Here is a 19,963-nt window from a genome sequence, read left to right on the forward strand (position 1 = left end):
CTTGTCCCTGCAGGCCACTTTACACAGCTATACCTGGTTTCATTCAACTTGAATCTATTCTGCCCTCTATTCCCATCATGTTTCTTGTTTGCTGGACACTTCTACTCTGCTCTACTTACTTAGAGCTAAAAGATATTGTAACACAACACTTGTTACAGCAGGTGACCGGAGATGGTTCCTTCTATATTGGCATTGCTGCCTTTTAGATCGTCTTCCAAGCAACAGACAGCAGTTCAGGGCACAGGGCTGTAGGACAGCATAACACAAACACCCCTGATTCAGCTGAAGTAGTGCTGATTTGACTGACTAGCACAGGTAACAGTGGAAATAAAGTGAGATGGACTTCAATATAAGCTACACAAGCATACTGTGCCCCTGACAGCATTAATAAAATTCTCAGTGGTGCTAGTATAGGTAGATCAGCATGGCTCTGTGCCCTGACTGATCCCAGTTCCAAAGTACAGTTCACCTGGGGGCTGTGAATATATCCTTGTGTGTCCATTGCTCTGGTAGCTATGGTTGGCAACCACCAAAATTTAAGCTGAGTGTAGTCTCAGGGGGGAGAGAGATGTGTGGTTTAGCTGTGCTGCATTCACACCTTCGATAGCAGGGTGAACAAACCAGACGTGCTGAAAACAGCACTGCAGGGTTGTCACTGCTGCTGGGACTGCCTGGGAGACGAAAACATCTTGCAAAGCAGAGAAAAATGAAAACCTATTTTACCTGCTTGAATATTAATAGGCAGCTTGCTTTTCCTTTTTTTCCTCCCCATTTCAAAACAGACACAACATTCACCCAGACAGGTACCTTTTCTACTCTAGTGACTCCAGACTCATGGCCCTTTCATGACAGCATTTCCCTATGTTCTGCTGCTTCTGAGATTGCCCTGTGCCATCTCTTTGCCTGTGTTCTCAGCTGGGGTTTGAACTCCCAGCATCAGCTAGAGCCTGCAGACACTACTGAGCATATGCTGGAGCCACTGCTTGCACAGCACTGCTGCTGTCCTGTGGCACTGTGCATCTGCACAAGGCAGTGGCTCCCAGCACAGCAGCTGTGGATGTGAAGACAAGACCTAGGGTAAAGTAAACCATGTTTGTTGGTTAACTTTCTGGAAAATAATCCTCTCCTTGTGTTCAAGTAACTATGGTAATATTAATGTAGGTACAGGCGGAGAGAAGAGCCAAGGACAAGGTGAGGATGGCAGGAAATTGCTGTGTATTCATTAGCACATGAAGAGGGCTAAATTTATACCAAGTGCAAGGAAGGCAGCATGATCTAGTGGGCATTTAGGAAGGTATTCACATTTTCACCAAACTACTGTAGAAGCTTTTCCCTAGGACTGCATGTGTCTCTGATGTTCCTTTTGAAGAGACTGATTTTCCTTCCCTACCACAGATTAACTCAAACATGCTTGAGAAAAGTACAAGTCTGAAAAGTGAAGAGACTTGGATCAAGCTGATGACTTACTACCAGCTTTATGTGCCAAACAAATCACTTTGTTTTCATATGTTCTGAAATAAGGACTACAATTAAATGAAGATTTTGCCTCGCATGTTCCTGGAGACATGGATCACTTTTATCAGAGATCCCTGCATGACCGGTAAAATGCCACTACTGATGCTACCAAAGTAATGTAATCCTCAGTTGGGGAATACCATGGTTCCATGCCAAGCAGAAAGTCAGCCTCTTTACAGACACTACGTGAGCCTGGCAGTTCATGGTGGTGATGATGTGTCCTGCTTTACGCACTTTTACATACAGAGTTCAGCCTGTTGTGGATCTTGAAAGCTTAGAACGAAAAATATTGATTTACAGAGTTTCTGAATTGTTACTGAAATTTCAGGAGTGTATTTAAAAAGAGAAAAAGCTTTTATTGAACAATATCTGTCACCTTAACTGGCACTTCCTGTGGAGTGAGATACCCTTCCATGTAAGAAACACTGCGAATCTGGTCAATATTTGTGTACAAAAATATATCTGGAGGTCTCTTGTGCCAAACCTTACAACATTTTCACTTGAAATGTTGAATGCTACAACCTGTATTTCAAGCAGGATTAAATGGAAGCAAAGAAAAGGCTACCAGGAATTTGTATAGGAGTTGCGGTGGAACTGGTCTTTTGTTTGCACACCTAGCCATGTTACAGATTCAGTCTGACTTACAGGAGCAGTTTCCAGAGTATTTGCAATTTTGTGTGCCAGCCACCACAGATCTGCAAGGCCTCAGACTTTGAAGGCATGTGCTTCTCTTGAATATATGCACTAAAGATAGCACAGTGCTAAGAGTCAAAATAAGGTAGTATAGGTATATTTGAAATTTACTTAACAAAGATTTTCAGTCCTTGTTTACAGACATGAAAAAGAACCAGATCCAAAAAACTGTCTTTAAAAGGCTGTAGTCAGAAGTATTTAATGTTTAAAGTGACTGTATAACCATACACAGCCAACCTACATAAGTGCAGGTCCTCAAGAGGTTTGTGATTAGTAGTTAGCCTTACTTCCTGCCTAACATATTGGTACCTTGAGATGTTATAAACACTATGTACTGCTAAGAATTGTGCACAGTGTGACTTCATTGGAGTAACTGATTCTTCTAGTCAAAGTTTTAGCACAAAAGAGCATGTTTCCACTTCTAGAGGAAGTTGTCCCTTTGTCAGGCTAAATACTGATAACCTCCTGCCTCTGCTTCCTACTGCTCCTTCCACCCGTAACGCTGTCACGGCAAGACCCTGCTGACAGGGACAGGATGTGACATTGCAGGTCACTGTGGCTCCTTGGGCTGCAAGGAGAATTATTACTGCGTTACGCATGAAAAATTGCGTCTTTTCAGCTAGATTCTGAGTGAAGGCGTGTAACACCGAGAGGTGTGTTAGGTCGCTGCAGCATGGCTTGTGCTGCCCTGGCTCTGTGAATTCAGGGCTGAATAAACCCTGGGTCATCACTGGATCAGTTTTGCAGGCTCCTGTACTTGCTCCTCTGTCTAATGAGGTTGGCCACCCCAGTCCTTGGGGAAGCCCCAGAAGAACTGGGCTGGAAAAGTGGAAAGCTCACCCAAAGACTTCCAGTGCTGCCGCCTTAAACTGTTTGGTCCTGTGGGCTCCCAAGGACTGTCAATGTGGGGCAGCTCCTCTGAAAAAAAGCATTTATCTCCACCTGTTCTTCATATTTAAAAGGCTTTCTTACTTTAAAATGCACTGTGGAATGCAAACCTGGATTCCTCTAACCCTGAGGGTTTTCCCCCTGTCTTTGTAGGTTGTCCTGTGGCTATCCACTTTGCTCCTCCCGTTTCTCCAGCAAGGCTTCGATTTGTTCCCTTTTTGTAGATTTCAGACCCCCTTCTCCTCCCTATTTTGCAGAAGCCTTGTACCCTCTCTGTACCCCAGCTCCACAGCTGGTGTGGGCTCACCCGCTAGTTCTTGGGCCAACACCATCCCAGCTGATGTGGGATGGCACATCCTTAGCTGGTTGTGAAAAGAAAGTGGGGAAGGACCTGGACCCAGGGGATAGGGCAGAACAAATATCATGTGGCAATGGCTTTTCCTGTGACGTTACTCTGGTTTCTACAAGTAACGAAAAATAATTCTTTCCTCCTGACCTGCCCTCTTCCCTCTTGTTTCTTTCTTCCTTCCCCCTTTCTTCATGGCCTCTCTGAAGACACTGTGCTTAAAAGACAAGGTAATCTAGGTGTCAGAGTGGATAGGTTTAGGAAAAATCTAATACTTACAGGTCTGTGGGTTCACTAAGTATTTAAAATCATGATTCCAGATTTGACTACTGTTTACTTAAACTACTGAGGGTTCTGTCAGTTTGCATCCAAGAGGATCACAGAATCACAGAATCACAGAATAGTAGGGGTTGGAAGGGACCTCTGTGGGTCATCTAGTCCAACCCTCCTGCCGAAGCAGGGTCACCTACAGCAGGCTGCACAGGACCTTGTCCAGGCGGGTCTTGAATATCTCCAGAGAAGGAGACTTCACCACCTCCCTGGGCAGCCTGTTCCAGTGCTCCGTCACCCTCAGAGGGAAGAAGTTCTTCCTCATGTTCAGACGGAACTTCCTGTGCCTCAGTTTGTGCCCATTGCCCCTTGTCCTGTCACTGGGCACCACTGAAAAGAGCTTGGCCCCATCCTCCTGACACCCACCCTTCAGATATTTGTAGGCATTTATAAGGTCCCCTCTCAGCCTTCTCTTCTTCAGGCTGAACAATGGATGACTATACACAGGGAGCCTGGAGAAGTTCGGGATGGAGCAGCACAGCTTCTGCATTGAGTCTTGCCGTAACTCCCCCAGCCTGGCTCACTGCTCTGCTCGGAGAGCAGGGAGCCCTTGCACTGGCTTGGATGATGGGGACAAGCATCTGTCAGAGGCAACTTTTGCACACAAGAATTGTAAACAGAAAGCTTCATTAACAAACTCCTGACACAGCCTGACCTTTCTTTTGCTGGAGTTAATAGCTAAACTCCCACTTTCTTCAGCAGGGCAGTATGGACTTTTCCATCTATATAGTGCTCGAGAAGTATTGAGGCAAGGACTGCTGCGTGCCTGACAGCTACAAAACCAGGATGCTAGGAAAATGGAGCTTTACGGTTATTTACTCTTGTCATAGCAAATTTTTTCTTTCTCAGTACATTCCTGTGCTCATTCTTCTGGACTCTGCAGTCCGTCACTGCAAAGGTGGCAAGACCCTGTCTACTAAAAGCAGAGACCAAGGCATGCTCAGAAAAGCATTACAAGTATTGTATTGCGTTTGTGCACACATGCTTATCAAGCAAACATGTAAACATGTATTTGCTTGCATCTTCTAAGAGAGTAATTCATGACATGAGTGTGCATATACCATAGGTGATCTGGTTTGGATTTTTTACTGAAATGCAGGACCACATATCAAAGTGCTTTCTCAGTCATTACTCAGGAAAAACTCACAGCTTTAACATTATAGTGTTTATATACATGCAAAACCATTGTACCTTGTACTGCGTTTTTCTTTCAGCTCAAAAATTGTAACACTTTCATCATTATGGGACAGTACAAAAAATGTACAACTGAAACATTTTGTAGATAAATACTATAGGAAACTTTCAGACATGCATCTTCAAGTCCACTGTAAAAGACCTAGCCTCCTCCTCCTTCTCAAATGAAAAACAGGATTTTATTTCCAGCCCAGAATTCATTACACACTTGCTCAAATCTGTACTCTTTCACATTTTCCACTTCTTCCACGGTTTTTTCCAGAATTTTAGAACTTTTCTGCATTTCTAATAACTTAGGATAGCCTTTCCAAACTTAAGGAATCTAAAAAGTTGTGCTCAGATAATAGTTGTCACTAACCAAACTGAGTCACCAGGTTCGGAGAAAGAATTTGGGCTTGCCCAAGTGAGAGCATGGCCGGAGTTTTGGGTTATTAAAATAGGATCCATAAAGATATTAAAAGGGTAATAAAAAGTTCAGCATTTATCTATCACTTTGATAATACCTGGGGATTTTATTAAGAGACGGGATTTGATTTTTTATTTATTTATTTTTTAAAAAGGGCTAGAATGCTTTCTTCTTTCTTTTTCTTTCTTAACAACATACACAAAATCAATATCCCCCAAAGCAGACTTGCACTCGGACATGGGATGGAAATCTTATGTTTATAAAAGCCATCTCCTTTTGCTTAAAGCAGAGAGATGTGCTGAGAAACTGGTACAGTATGACAACATTTTAAACACAGAGGAGACAAGATTTATCTGGCTGGTATACAATATAAAACAAAAATCGAACACCAATGTTACAGCATTATATTGAAACAAACCACAGTAATCAGATGCTTTGAAGTCAAGCCTATATTTTCTTCAGCTTTTTCGTGAATTATTGATTCACTTTCCTCATTAAATGGAATGATAGGCTCTTGCAGTAAATGGACAAGTGACTACAACATTTATATAATCAAATACCCTCTGCATCTGGCAATAAAATATGTTTGTGTATAAAACATCTTTTCTGAATTGACATCCCTGCAAAAGACATTTCCTAAGATAACCACATTCCTTTTCTTTTGTCTCTAAAACACAGCTTCCCTTGCATCATCATGCAATCCAGTATTTTACACTGATTGTATTAAGCAAAATATTTTCCAAGAGCCTGTATCGTCCATTGTGCAACAGAACATTTCTTCTCTATAATGAGATGTAAATAAACTGTCTCACTTACCTTATTTTCTCCATCTCTGCCGCAGAGGCCTACAAGAAATCAAATAATAGGAGCAAGTGAATGAAAGAAAACATTCACTCTGCAGATTTATGCATAGTTAAGGCTTTCCAAATGGTTTTCGGCAAGTGTCTACAAAGCGACGGTAAGCAAACCCCACATCTGCATTAGCTGAAAATAACACTGACAGATGAACTGGGGAATAACGCAGCACGCTGCAGGAGCACTGTATGCCCACGAGCCATGGGCAACAGAATGACTCAGTTGTAGCGCTGAGGCAGAAAATGGGAAGGAACAAAAAAGCAAGCAAGCAACAGCAAGTAACAGGTTACTGTGCCTTCTGGGTTTCAGAGGAAAAGTTGAAATGCGGTGCTACCCTCTGCATGGTGGGCATGGCAGCAGTGCTCCGCCGGCTAGGAAATGACAGTGACTTCATCACACATGAATTCTGAGTTCGATTCATTATCTTTCCCTGAGCCTGACAGATGGAAGAGACGCAAGCTTGCCTCCTTAGTGGGAGTTTTGAGTAATCAAATTACTTTCCTGAAGTAATACACTATCTTGACAATTAGCATCTCGATACACGGAGGCTTTTCATTAACCCTGTCATTGCTGCTTACCCGTGCTGCAGCTACAACTCCAATAGCTCCTCTGGTCCCTCTGTCTGACACTGCAGCCAGGCTCCCATTAACACTTTGACAGCGGCTCAGCACTCCTATGGCCCCGAATCTTTACTACAGCCCTTAATCTATGGCAGAGCTGTAGGTGGTCATTTAATTAATCTGTCTGGTTTCTTTTTACTGTATAGTTGTTGTAAATCCCTACTTATCTATGGCACAGAGACTCATTAGTCTCTCTGACATTACCTAGATCAAAAGCATAGTCTTGTTAACCCTTTGGTTTCTTTTTCATCATTATCTCACGCAGATCCTTAATAGCTGCTTCCATTTCATTTTATCACACCACTGGCACAGAATCTCATCAGGTCTCCTAGTCCCACTTTGTTGTATCTAAGGAACAAGCACTCTGAGCAATCCTGCAGTCTCTAGAGCCAGATGAATCCCAGCATCACAGGATCTCTTATTTATACTGAAGACATTGCCCATTAATCATGGACACCTTAAACCTCATTGATTAATGGCTAACAATCATATTTGAGTATGAAATAAATTAATGATTAAAAATAGGGAAATGTAAATTTAATCAGTTCACCAGCAGGAAATTTGTCATACTGTCTAATAAAACATCCCAAATGACAAAGTGTTGGTTCTTCACTAGGTCACTCCCCTTCTTCTCATTTACTTTTGATTTGCCCATTAGAGAAGTTGTCAGTCAGGCTGGTGTTTGTATGACAATTTCTGATGACATACATTAAGGATTTTAGGCATTCTCAATAACTTGGTACACAGGAAGCCAGCTGCAGGAAAAGCCTTCCTCAGCTTCCCAGTAACAGATATAATACATGTTTATGTGGCCCCTGCATGTCTTTTGGAAGCACAGGGTTGCCCATGATAAATAGCAGATTTTGAGATTAAAAATCTAACCTAGGGACCCACACTTACTTTCTCTAATTTATACCTATCCATTAAATCTGTGTGTATTTTGTAGTATACAGGAAATAGTTTAAACATTGCTGACCAGAAAATGAACGACAAGGGCTTTTTCTCTGGGCTACTGGCAGCCCCATGGGCTTGCAGTTTGGTTTTCCAGAGTTCAAAAATTGAGCTAATAATCATGTTCCTGTCATTTTGAAGAGACTGGACATAGTTTTCCACAGGGCCACTCACTATTGTTTTGCCTTAAACTGTGGGAGTCACACCATGGAGGCAGAGCACTTAGAATATCTGATTTCTGTCCTGCTACTGTGGCGATACCTACAGGCACAAGGGAAAGCTCCCTAGCCTTGCTTTTGCCTGGTGCTTTGAATATTGCTCTACTCACGGTGTTGGAGTGAGCGTTGTTTTCTGTGATTAAAGCGCAGGATGGAGAAGAGGAGCTGTAGGCTGGCTTTCTGGCTGCACTCATCCGTGAATGCAGGTGAGTCATTGGCTGCCAAACCCGACAGGAAATTAGTGGGGAAAAAAAGCACAGCAAATGCCTAACACCAAAACAAACCAGAAAACTAAACCAAGGTGTAATTACTTCCATATGAACTGTAAGTTGCTTGTTTTGTGGAACATGGCCAATTTTCCTTTGGACCATTGGGGATATTCTCCTCTGCCTTTCCCTGACAGCCTGTGCAGTGAAGAGAGAGCTCCTCTGGTGTCTGGTGTGGGAGCAATGGGTTCAGCTCATCCTCGAGTAGAATGCTCCGATCCAGGTAAGAGCCCTTTCTGGTCTTCAGCACTGCAATGCTCCGTTACTTCTTTTGATGGGGATCCACTTCTAGTAAATAAATAGGAGCTCACAAAAGAACTAGAGCCTACGTGTTTTAGGGCTACAAGGATGGTGCGGGGACTGAAGCATCTCCCCTACGAGGAGAGGTTGAGGGAACTGGGCTTGTTCAGCCTGAAGAAGAGAAGGCTGCGAGGGGACCTTATAAATGCCTACAAATATCTGAAGGGTGGGTGTCAGGAGGATGGGACCAAGCTCTTTTCAGTGGTGCCCAGTGACAGGACAAGGGGCAATGGGCACAAGCTGAAGCAGAGGAAGTTCCGTCTGAACATGAGGAAGAACTTCTTCCCTCTGAGGGTGACGGAGCACTGGAACAGGCTGCCCAGGGAGGTGGTGGAGTCTCCTTCTCTGGAGATATTCAAGACCCGCCTGGTCAAGGTCCTGTGCAGCCTGCTGTAGGTGACCCTGCTTCGGCAGGAGGGTTGGACTAGATGACCCACAGAGGTCCCTTCCAACCCCTACTATTCTGTGATTCTGTGATTCTGTGATTCTGTTTTTCAGGGGAATAGCCTAGCTTTCAGGCTAGACAGTCAAATAAGCATTTAGGAACTTGAGATGGTGAAAACAAAGGTAAGAGAATCCACAGAAATGTAGCTTTCATCCCAAGCAGTTTATTTTTTCAGAGAACTGTGTTCCTTAGGAAGGTCCTTTTTCCATTCTTTTCTTTTTCCTCTTTTCTTCCTCTTCTTCTTCTTCTTCTTCTTCTTCTTCTTCTTCCTTTTCTTCCTTTTTTGTTTTTTTCTTTATTTCCTTTTCCCCCAGAAAAGCCTTAGCAACTCAAAATTATTTTAAAACTCTGTGGTTTTCTGAAACAGCTCTGTTTTCACAAGGTGACATTTTTACTATGGCAAAATTACTGTCTCCTAGACAGATCCCTGCCATTGATATAGCCTGTGGAAGTTTAGAGGCTACATCATCTTCCCACTGCTCTCTGTGAAGGCTCCTATCTGAAATATCCTACAGAATTGATTTTAAAATATATTCTAAACAGCTCTGAATTGGCCACTTTTAGAACCAATCTTGTCCTGAAAATCTTGTAGGACCTATTTCAAGCAGAAAGACTGAAGTAAAGGCTGGTATGAGAATGACCTTCATGGCATGTCTTTTATAAGTTGCTGCTTGCTAGTGAGTTGATTTATTTCAAGTGCTTCTTGATACCTGAACTGAGCAGTGTGATTGAAGCTGTCTGATTTTTTTTAAGAAAATTTTTTTAATTAAGATCAGTAATTAACATTAATTACAGAAATATCAGATGTGTTTAAATACCTGATGTCTTTTTTTAACAATATGAATTCAGCGTAACTGAAGAATTTATTTAATCAGCCTAAAAATAACAATTTTTCCTTTTAACAAAAAGGTTGGCCTTTAGTAATTCAATATCCTACAATTTCATACAGGGTCTCCTACTTAAACTACTGAGACTGGTTTGTTGAGTTTCCTTTTTACAGAGGTAATTGGTGTGGCAACTTCTCCTGGAAATACCTTCAGGCAAAGTCTAAGAGTACTGGTAGAAACTTGACTTGTTTTCAAGTATTTGAAGAAAGTAAGTGTAAAACAGAGAACAAATGACAAGACTATCCTTATCTGAAAGTGCTGAGCATTCTGAAGTCCATTTTGGAACAGGTATTCAAAAAACAAGCCAGTTGTCTTTTTTTTTAAATCATCCCACCTCCCCACCCCCAAGACCCCTTCTTCTTCTAGATTGTAAATTGATATTCTTTGAGAACAAAAAGTCATTCACTGGCTTGAATGAAAGCAGGGGTGATGTTAATGGAAACCCCAGGAAGTTTTATTGTAGCTTTTTTTCTCTTTAGAATATGGTGACTTTTTCAAACAGCGTAACAACCTCTCAGTTGTTTTCAAGTCAGCAGAGCAAATGAAAAAGACTGTGATCCCCTAATTTTTTATCTCCCCATGTTTGATTAAGGACTCAAACAACCTGAAGACAATGGCATAACATTCTTTGTCATTGGCATACATAAAACGTAATATAATGATCAAATTCTGTGATTTTTTTGCTATATGATCCATGGCTATAGTGTTGATTATTGAACCACAACTTTTTATATAGAATAAAAAGTCATGCTGACAGTCTATCTACCATTCTATTCAATTCACATGGTGACTGAGATGGAAAAATTCTGTGTTTATGGTTTATTTCCTTTATTGTATTATCACTTTCTGAAGTGTAAGTAATCATGAGATTTCAGATCTTCCAGATGTCTAATGAGATTTCCTTTCCCTAAGATCCTGAGTTCAATTTTCATCCTTCTGCATCTCCCCAGTATACGTGTGAAAAAGAGGAATACCCTGGTGGTGAAAAATCTTTTTTTTTACTTTTATGTTTGTTTGTTTTCTTGGAAAAAGGTATTTCATTTCAGAGAGAGTGACAGGACCCAGAGCCTGGCTCAGTGCTCACCTGTCTTCCCTTTGAGTTCAGTGGACTTTGGATTGGCAAGTTGGCTAGTTGTTACCAAACGTGTAAGAAAAGAAAGAGTAGCAGGAAATTACTACTGCTCATTTAGTCTGACTGTTACTACTCTGACTTTTTTAGCATTGTGGGAGTTGCTTTTATTTCTGTGGTGAAGAGAGCTGTAAATGAGAGTTCACTTACAACTAAACTCATCTGGACTTCTAGCATGTTTGTAAACTGTCGTATGTTTTCAATCATTACTATTTCAGTTCAACATTTCTTTTGTGCTTGCAGTTGTACTAAAGTGTTATTGGTAGGAACCAATGTGGCTGTTTTCCTTTTTTTTTTTTCCTACAGGGTACAAAAGATTTGATTTAATATAATTTACAGAATAAATAATTTGATAGAATCAATCTTTAATTAGAATCTTAATAAATTTTTAGAGATTTCTTTGTATAGGCTTTAAAGTACCAGCCAAGTGATACCTGAAGAAAGACTAAGGTTTAATCTACAGAAACTTTAACAGAGCTGGAAGAAGTGTCCGGCTGCATTTTATTTGGCTTCATGTATTGAAAGTATCTAATAAATGTTTACAAAAGAAGAACAATCTTTCTGTAAAACTCCTGCCTGAAATTGTCATGGAGATACAAAGAAAACTGAATCCAGTTCTCTGTGGTTGCCACTGTAATAGATATTTTGTTCAGAAAGCATCTCCTGCAAGCATACCTCCATACCACAGGCCATAAAACACCTCTGCTATTCTCACACCATCTGAAGACAATGAATATATAAAAGGTGCAGAGGCTTAGCACTGGAGGAAGAAGAAAGAAGAGGTCAAGACTAACATCCTATATCCCTGCAATACTAAGAAACTTTTTGGGACCATTGGACATTTTCCCCTGGAAAGAGGAACATCATGTATACTAGAAAGAATGGGAGGATTTCATTAAATCATGGGACTTTTGCATGTCTGACCTGAGCAAATGCGTCTGTCAACTAGTTTCAACATAAATAACCGTGAGCAAATCACACCAAACCTCTCAACACCACCAAGAGTAGCATTGTACCTTCCCAACATCCTTTCCATATCTGGGACCAACTTCTGATGTGTCTTAGGGTGAAAGAAGAAATTCTTCACAGCAAAATTAGGTGATAAATAGAAGCTCAGATGTATGGACTAACTGCATACAATAAAGATAGGGCATAAACGGGCAGATGACTAAATTCAACCCCCAAAATTTCCACACCTGAATGTGCATCTCCAGAACACCACTACTCTGTCATGCAATGCCCATGAGGGTACTGGGCTCTGTCTTGAAAGAGTTAGATGTTTTTTTTTTTCCCCTGTCTATTCCGGAACATTACTAAACAGACCAAAATCAGAGGGTAAGTCATCCATGTTCAATTTTGTATGACCGGTTTATCTCTCTTTCATCATGTAGCAATTTTACATTTAAAGCTCATTACGCTGACCCTGTTTTTAAATTCCCATATGCATTTATGAAGAGATGTCTTATCTGAGAGAGAAAACAAGACATTGTTCTTTAACTGCTCTCAGAAGATTATGCTCCTTTCCCTCAGTCTTTTCAGTATCCCTTCTCTCGATCTAACTTAAATCTGATTTGGAAGTGGGTGATCAAAACTGTATATCATGTACAAAACACCTTGGCAGTACCTTGTATAATAATGTGAATGCTTCAGTGACTGTAAAGAAAATATATCTCCAGTGCATCTTAGGCTTGTCTCAGATTTCCTGTGGTTCTGTCACATTGGAGGCTCATAGCTGTTTTACAGTGTCACATACACCCAGATCTCCATTTCTCTGTTGCCTTTAAATGATGAGCACCACAACACAAAGTCTTTATGTGAATGGCTTTGTGTTAAATTTCATCCTGTTTCCATTATTCTGCTTATAAATAAAACATTTCTTATATGAGCTTCCTAGTTGTTGTGAATACTTCAAAATGCCTTTACCATTTAGGGAAATCTGATTATTGACTCCAAGTCACTAACAAGTATTTGTAACAAGATGTATCCAAAAACTTCTTCCAAAGTTCCAGTAACCTCCTCCCAACATGACAGACTTCCTTTTTAACACGTTACTTTTTTTTTTTAATAGAAATTTTATTCAGCTTAGTAAGCTTGAATTCCATTTTATCAGTTTTAGACAGTAATTCTCAGCTGAGTAAGTACTTTGTGAACTACTTCATACAAATCTAGATAGATCAAGACACGTTCCTTGAGTATGAAACTGGTTCTCTTAACAAAAAGTTACTTTCGTTAAAACTGTTGTGGTTTTGCCACTTCTCTGCATTCTTGATTATTTGGCTTGCTTGACCATGAAACTTTTGGTCCCATTCATGTTATATTTGCCCTTTACCAGCTAGAATATAACTTTTGAGCCATTGTACACAGTGAAAAGCTTTGTTTCTGAGCTTGCCACTTCATGTGTCAATGGATCAGGATTTTGGGCTGGGGATTACCACAGGATTCCTGCTATCACCAGGGTGAATAGGCTCAGTTTGATCCTGCCTTAATTATGGCAGCTTCTGTAAAACCTTCCTCATTCTTAATCAGACATCCTACAATTATTCTTATGTTTACTATCGCTCTTAATGAAAGAAGAGGCAAAATATCCCTTTAATAACTGAATCACGTCTAAGTTATCCTGAACTTCTGTCTGACCTTCGTCATGCACTAGGTCTTCCCTCTATTTTTGTCTGTATGGTTTAAGATCTTTTCAGCACTGGTCTTTTAAAAATCCTTAGCAACATCCAACCTCACTGAAATTTTGGCTGAAAGAGACTGGGGAATATCCACAACAGAAACAAGACAGAAATAAATCTGTGGCATTTTTTTCACAATAAGGCCTTTAAGTCCTAGGCGGCACATACTGCATGCCTGAACATGTATCAAATAACCACAGATGAGACTGAAACTGTAACCTACAGGCTTCTCTTTCACAGGCTTGGGAAAACATAGCATTCTCAAGCTGTTTTATTTCCTAATATTTTCGGATCTTTGTTTTGCTTCCTTAGTTTCATTTTCACTCTGTAAAGTCTCAGAGTCAGATTCCCAACAGGGGTAAATTACCAGAGCTCCAGTGAAGTCAAGCCTTGCTGATTTATACCCCAGAGGGTCTGGTCTTAAATGGCTGTTCCGGTGAGTTAATCTGATTTCCGTCACACCCAGTTGTCTCAGCTAGCATGAAATGCCATAGTCCCTCTCAAAAACCAGTCCCCAAAGAATCTGCACCTCTTCTCTATGTCACTTGGCAAACCATCTGGTGAAACCTGAACAAAGGCAATTGAAAATAGGTGGCATCCTGCCTTAAAACGACAGTTCAGACTCCACTTGAATTGTTCAGTACCCTTTTTCTCAGTCAGATTATCTGAACCTGTATATGTAATTAATGTGATTAAAGTGCTTATTTGTATTGAAACAGTCATTGTAGCCATCAGCAAAAGTGAGGATCTGTGGTGCTAGGAGCTGTACGAACTTCTCATATGAAGAGGAACCCTTTCCCAGACAATCTGACCAGCTAAAATAGAGACAGATAGGTGCAGTATTTTTGTTTTCTTTTTGATGCAGAGACACAGCAGCGCTTTTGTCTTGTGAGAATGAAGAACTGTGTTTTCTTTACAGTGGTTCAGCACTATGATGCCATAGAATTACAAAAGGTTATAATAGTGAGGTGAAACCACATGGCTTGTCCAACTGACCCTCTGTACACTTCACTTCCATCTAGCTTGATTCTAGTGCGACCCTGCCAGCTACGGTATAACTGTAAATATTGTAAGTGAGTGAAGACTGAGGAGCCAGAGGAAAAAACAATCTAATTGACTAACTGGAGTCTCTGTCTCTTAAACTAGTACATGGCACTACTGAAAGCACATTGCCATTATACTTATCTAGGTGTCTATATTACAGGCATTGGTAACAGTAATTACAGACATTGCATTAAAGTATTTAGCCACAGCAGTTGTCGTTTAAAAAGCTTCTGTTTGTCAATAGGTAATATAAAGTGACATCTGAGACAGTCAGGAGTAACCGCAATATCCTGGTGCATGGACTGCTGACTTTTTAAGGGCAGAAGTGTACTGAGTGGGACCAAAGCTTGCATCATCATGACCCAGGGCAGCATATGAATTCTAACATAGCTGATCCTATCCATTTCTGTGTTTGCATCTTTATATCTCTACATATGTCTCTACATAGTGGAGATGTTATGTTTGTGAATGCTGGCAATGGGAAGTGGGAAAGAGAGATGCGAGCGGGAGCAGAGCTGCAAAATTCCTACATCCTACACTTGTAGAACTCTGTTTATTACAAAACGTGCATTTTCTGCCCTAGCTGCATCTACATCTATCTAAGTGACAGCAGTAATCACTTGTGGTCCTGTCAAATAAAGCTTCACCTTTTATTTTTCTTCTCATGATCACTAGTTTTGTGCCCTGTTTTCAGCACCACCCCTGAAGGAAGGGTTCAGAGGAAAAAAAACCAGGATGCTAAGACAGCTAGAAAAGTCTTCCTGCCAAAACTAATACTGAAATGAGTAAACATAATTGTTTTCAAGCAGGCTAATGACACCTGTAAAGAAAAAGGAAATTAACCTTGCTCCATGTTCAATGTGCACTGAAAAGGAAAAAATGGGCTCAAAGTGAAGCCAAAAGACTTAGAGAAAATGTTAGGGGGACTAATCACAGAGATAGTTGCATACTGAGGGGATTGCCCATAATAGCTGTGGGATGCCCCATAAAGTTTGGAAGGATTTACATACAACTTTCCTGTCTTGGGGTGGTAGGACAGACTAGACACATTTCATGTTCTTTTCTGACTCTTCTGACTATGACTGCTCCCCCACAAAGATAGGACAACATAAACCAGTGCAAACATTTCTTCCAGCAAAGAGAATGTTCTCTCTGCTTTACTGCCTTCAACATGAGTCAGTTCCTCAGGCACCACTGCTTCCCAGAGACCCTTGCTCTGGGGAGTTGAGTGAGTCTTCTCAAAACAGGACATTTGTGTTCATACCTTTTGTCACAAACAATGTCACAGATATTTCCTTGAAAAGAAAGCCAAACTTCAAAGCTTTCACTTCTCCTGTCACACAGCACTGCTGGAAAACAATATCTGTTTATAGATTCACCTTATTTTTTTCCCATTTCCAACCAAATTGTATGGTGCTTCAGAGTCATATGGGTGGGGCTATAGCTATTTCTGGAGCAACGGTTATTCCAATGAATAAAAAGCCATGGTCTGTGATAGATCACTTGGATTTTTTCCTGTAATTATTTGAGAAGAGAACATTACTTAAACAATAAAAGAATGAGGCCAGAGAATAATATTAAGGAGATCTTTGATCTTCCTTCTTCAAACCAGTCTCTCTCTTCACCAAAGGAATAGGATCTTCCTAACAGATGACATTAAAAAACATAGTCTCGCCAAACCCACAGCAGACTAGAAGGGAATTAGGATGTTCCTTGAATCAAATAAACTGGTTCTAGTCACTACCTCAGCTTATGTGCAGGGAAAATCTACCTGTGGGGAAGAAAAGAGGAGTTCATATTACTAGAAATGCTGTTGATTGACGCTGGTTTTCTTTTAAGCTCAAATCACCAATTCAAAACCTACTGTGTACATTTGAGCCCTCGGAGCTGCTAGGGTACATGCAAAATATGCATCTGTAAAACAGGCTTCTAAAGTTGCATGCCTCCAGCCTTCGCTATTAAAGTTATAAAGTGACTTCTGCTATCCACTTGGAGGTCAAGAGCTGATGAGGGAGGACTATATATTCATAATATAGATCTATATAACACGTAGATGTATTTATATGGATAACTCACTGAGAGCCTCAAGACAGTGACTAACTACCATCAAATTAATCTGTGAGGTAAGATAGGGCTTAGAGAGGTATCTGTTTTACAGAGAGCTTGATTCCTTAAGGGAGTCTCAAGGTCAGACAGTGATGTTAAAAGGTAGAACAGACTTGAACCTTACTCTCCCTATTCTTCAGCTGGTTTCCTAACTACTTAGTCTACCTCTTTCATCACCTCTTTTCGGGCAGGGTATGAAAGTAAGAAAAGCTCCTTTTGCCTGCTCCTATCTGCACTCCTGTCTGAGACCCAGCCACATTCTCACTCCAATACTGTTGAGTAAATAGGGTAAAATATTTCCAGTGTTACTGGTCTCTGTCAACATTGCTGAGTCCAGTGGTGCTATCGTAATAATTTTAGGTATAAGGTGTCTTCTACACTTGACTTGGATGGTGTCTTAATTGCTATAGGGTCATAAGAGGTCTTTTCTTTTTATAGTCGCCGCTCTGTGCATTAGCATTCTTCTCAGGGGTTCTTTTCTGTGAGTTTAAAGAAGTCTGTTCCTACTCCTACACAAAACGTGGAATTGTTAAGGCTTTACTGTGGAGACATTAAATCAGACTCTGGAGATTCCTTTGTCGAAAAGGAAGCTATATTGTTAAAATTACATCTGGCTTTTGCACGTGTCACATTTCACAGGAGCGTTGAGCCCGTATTATCTAGTGGATTTGCTTGCAGTCTTTCTTCATGCAGTGCTATTTTTAGACTTTCATCCTGTTGGAATTCAATAGTGTAGTTGTCAAGGCAAGCCAGAGAAGATAGCTAAGGTTGAATTTGTCAATGATTCAGCCATGTTCGTTGTTACTGTTACTATATAATCTTACCATGGTGGAGGACAAATACCACATTCAGGACATGTAATTGCATGGAAATATCAGGGTTTAGATTGAAACTAAAAAGTGCTTAAATATAATTACAAACTAGGTCTGAATCATTATAGAATAAGTAGAATGTTATCAGAAGACTCTGAGGGAAGCTGTAGTTTTCCTGAAAAGAATGACAGTTCCGCACACTTTGACTTCAGCTGAGATTTTGTCTTTGTTTCCTCTCCCCTGCCCCTTATGTCCCCGGGAGCACTTTCTTTCATAAACCTTTACTTTTACTTGAAAGAGAAGAGAGTTTGGCTGTGGTGTTGGATGAGGACAGTGAAGGATCAGATCAGAACATTATCCTATTCTGATGCATGAGAAGAAATGAAGGCATTTGCAGTTAGACAGAAACAGGCTCAAAATCCGTGAAAAAGCTGACTCCAGTGGACTACAGGTGGGGGTTTAATATTGTGTTGTTACACTGAGCAACTGAAAAGCCACGAATGAGAAAATCAACATCATTCTTCATAAGTCAATATCTTTGTAAGGTATACCTATTTAAACAGTACTAAAGAGAATAATCCGGTAAAGCACAAAATGCATATGCAGTTCTGATCACAAGTGCTATTTCACTGAAAATAGCATGCTGTTGTGCTTAGCACAGCTCCTGGGTCATAAAGAATACAAACTTCTAGAGATCACCAAATTACAGCCTTCAGTGATTTCTGAGATTCTTCCTGTGCCCTATCAGACACTGTAACAAAATCACTCTGGTTTAGAAGATACGCGGTATGTTCTTTAATGAAGTTAAAATTAGGAAATGCAGGTAATGTGGCACAAACTCCACAATGACACCCCTGTGTCACTGGGTGTATGTGTCCTGAGATGTTTAAGTGCTGGGCAGACAAATGCACTTGCTATTGCTGTAGCTATAAGCTGGGAGGTCGCAAAGGCACAGGGAGCCGCAGGTGGTAAAGGTGCTGGTTTGAGGCTTCTCAGGGTGTGAACTGTTGTGCGTGTATGGGAATGGAGATGGCAGGCCTGGGGATGGCAATACTCCCTCTCTCTGAACTGTCTTAAATGAGCTCAGTACTTTCTATGCTGGCTGAAACCTGCCAGTGCACTGAAACCAAGTTTCTAGATATCAGACATCCAAGGTATTATTGATTAAAAAAGGATTTAAGGGTTGCATATTACAGATAAAAGATAAAATACCTACTTGCAGAAATCCAACAATCTTAAATTTTCCTGTTCTGTAAATTTAAGGTTAAATCACAATTTTTAAACAATAAGACATAAACTTCAGTTGTTTGAGTGCTGTCTGGCAGGAAAACCTGATTATTGCCAGTTTGCTCTTTGCAGTGTGGAAGATTTGCAGGACTGAAGTACCAGTCTCCTAGCAACCACAGATCCTTTAAGAATCTTCTCTTTGATAGTCCCTAAAATATGTTAATGCCGGTAGTTATTGCAAAATAAAACACTGGGACCCACACCTAATGAAATAAGGAATTTTTATTTATATCTTCAGTTCAGAATAACAATGCACTAGCCTGCAACTGTAGTACAGTTCTGACAGTGACTCAACCCAGTTTGGGTTGCTAACCATTTTTGTTTTGTTTCATTAGATTCTCATTACTAAATCCCAATAGTGCAGATGCTTATACACATAACTGTGTATGTGACTAGTCCCAGTGAACTTTGTATGATTATTTATGTATTTAATTACTTGCTGGACTCAAGATTTACTGTCTGAATTTTAGCAGACAGTATTTTACAGGTACCGCTCCTCTTTCTTCCCCTGGTTATCTACACACATCTTATTAGGAGATTATTCTCTGACAATCTGTTATACATATGCTGAGAAATAGAGAATATAAATCTTGAAAGCAAAGTTCAAGCTCACATCCTCATGGGAGATTTTGATTTACCAATTATGTTGTCCTTAGAGCATCCACAGAGTGCCTCAGCCCTCCAAAGTGCAGTAAATCTTTCAGGGTGCAGCCCTGAGAGCAGGAGGGAAAGAAAAAAGGAGTAAGTGTGTTAATCAATTCAAATGCCTACTGTGAGGGACATCTACAGTGGTGTGCCAAGAGACATCAAAAGGGCTACACAGATGTAAGCCAGCCCAGGATGCAAGACTCTGCATTTAATGTAGAATCCCAAAGGATATAGTCATGCTGCTCCATTGCTATTTTTAATGAATGAAGCAGGAAGGACTGTAGTGCCAGGCAGAACTTGTTGGAACTGACTGAAATTCCAGATCTCTGAAAAATAAGGAGAAGAGTT

The 19,963-nt window shown here is 40.6% G+C and overlaps 1 protein-coding gene across 8 annotated transcripts in view; it reads right to left on the reverse strand.

Annotated features, from left to right (window-relative positions):
• BEGAIN (brain enriched guanylate kinase associated) overlaps positions 1–19,963 on the reverse strand; it is a 172,288-nt gene that overhangs the window by 122,129 nt on the left and 30,196 nt on the right. For 4 of the 8 annotated variants that reach the window (XM_075426505.1, XM_075426499.1, XM_075426504.1 and 1 more), the window contains exon 2: positions 6,189–6,217. In XM_075426505.1, the coding sequence (XP_075282620.1) occupies positions 6,189–6,202 (14 nt within the window). In that variant the 5' untranslated portion in view covers positions 6,203–6,217. Of the gene's footprint in view, positions 1–6,188; positions 6,218–6,561; positions 6,655–6,805; positions 6,889–19,963 lie in introns of those variants that run through there. The other 4 variants (XM_075426503.1, XM_075426498.1, XM_075426502.1 and 1 more) reach the window with 4 other exon arrangements.

The sequence above is a fragment of the Opisthocomus hoazin genome, chromosome 7, assembly GCF_030867145.1.
Source record: "Opisthocomus hoazin isolate bOpiHoa1 chromosome 7, bOpiHoa1.hap1, whole genome shotgun sequence".
Lineage (NCBI taxonomy): Eukaryota > Metazoa > Chordata > Aves > Opisthocomiformes > Opisthocomidae > Opisthocomus > Opisthocomus hoazin.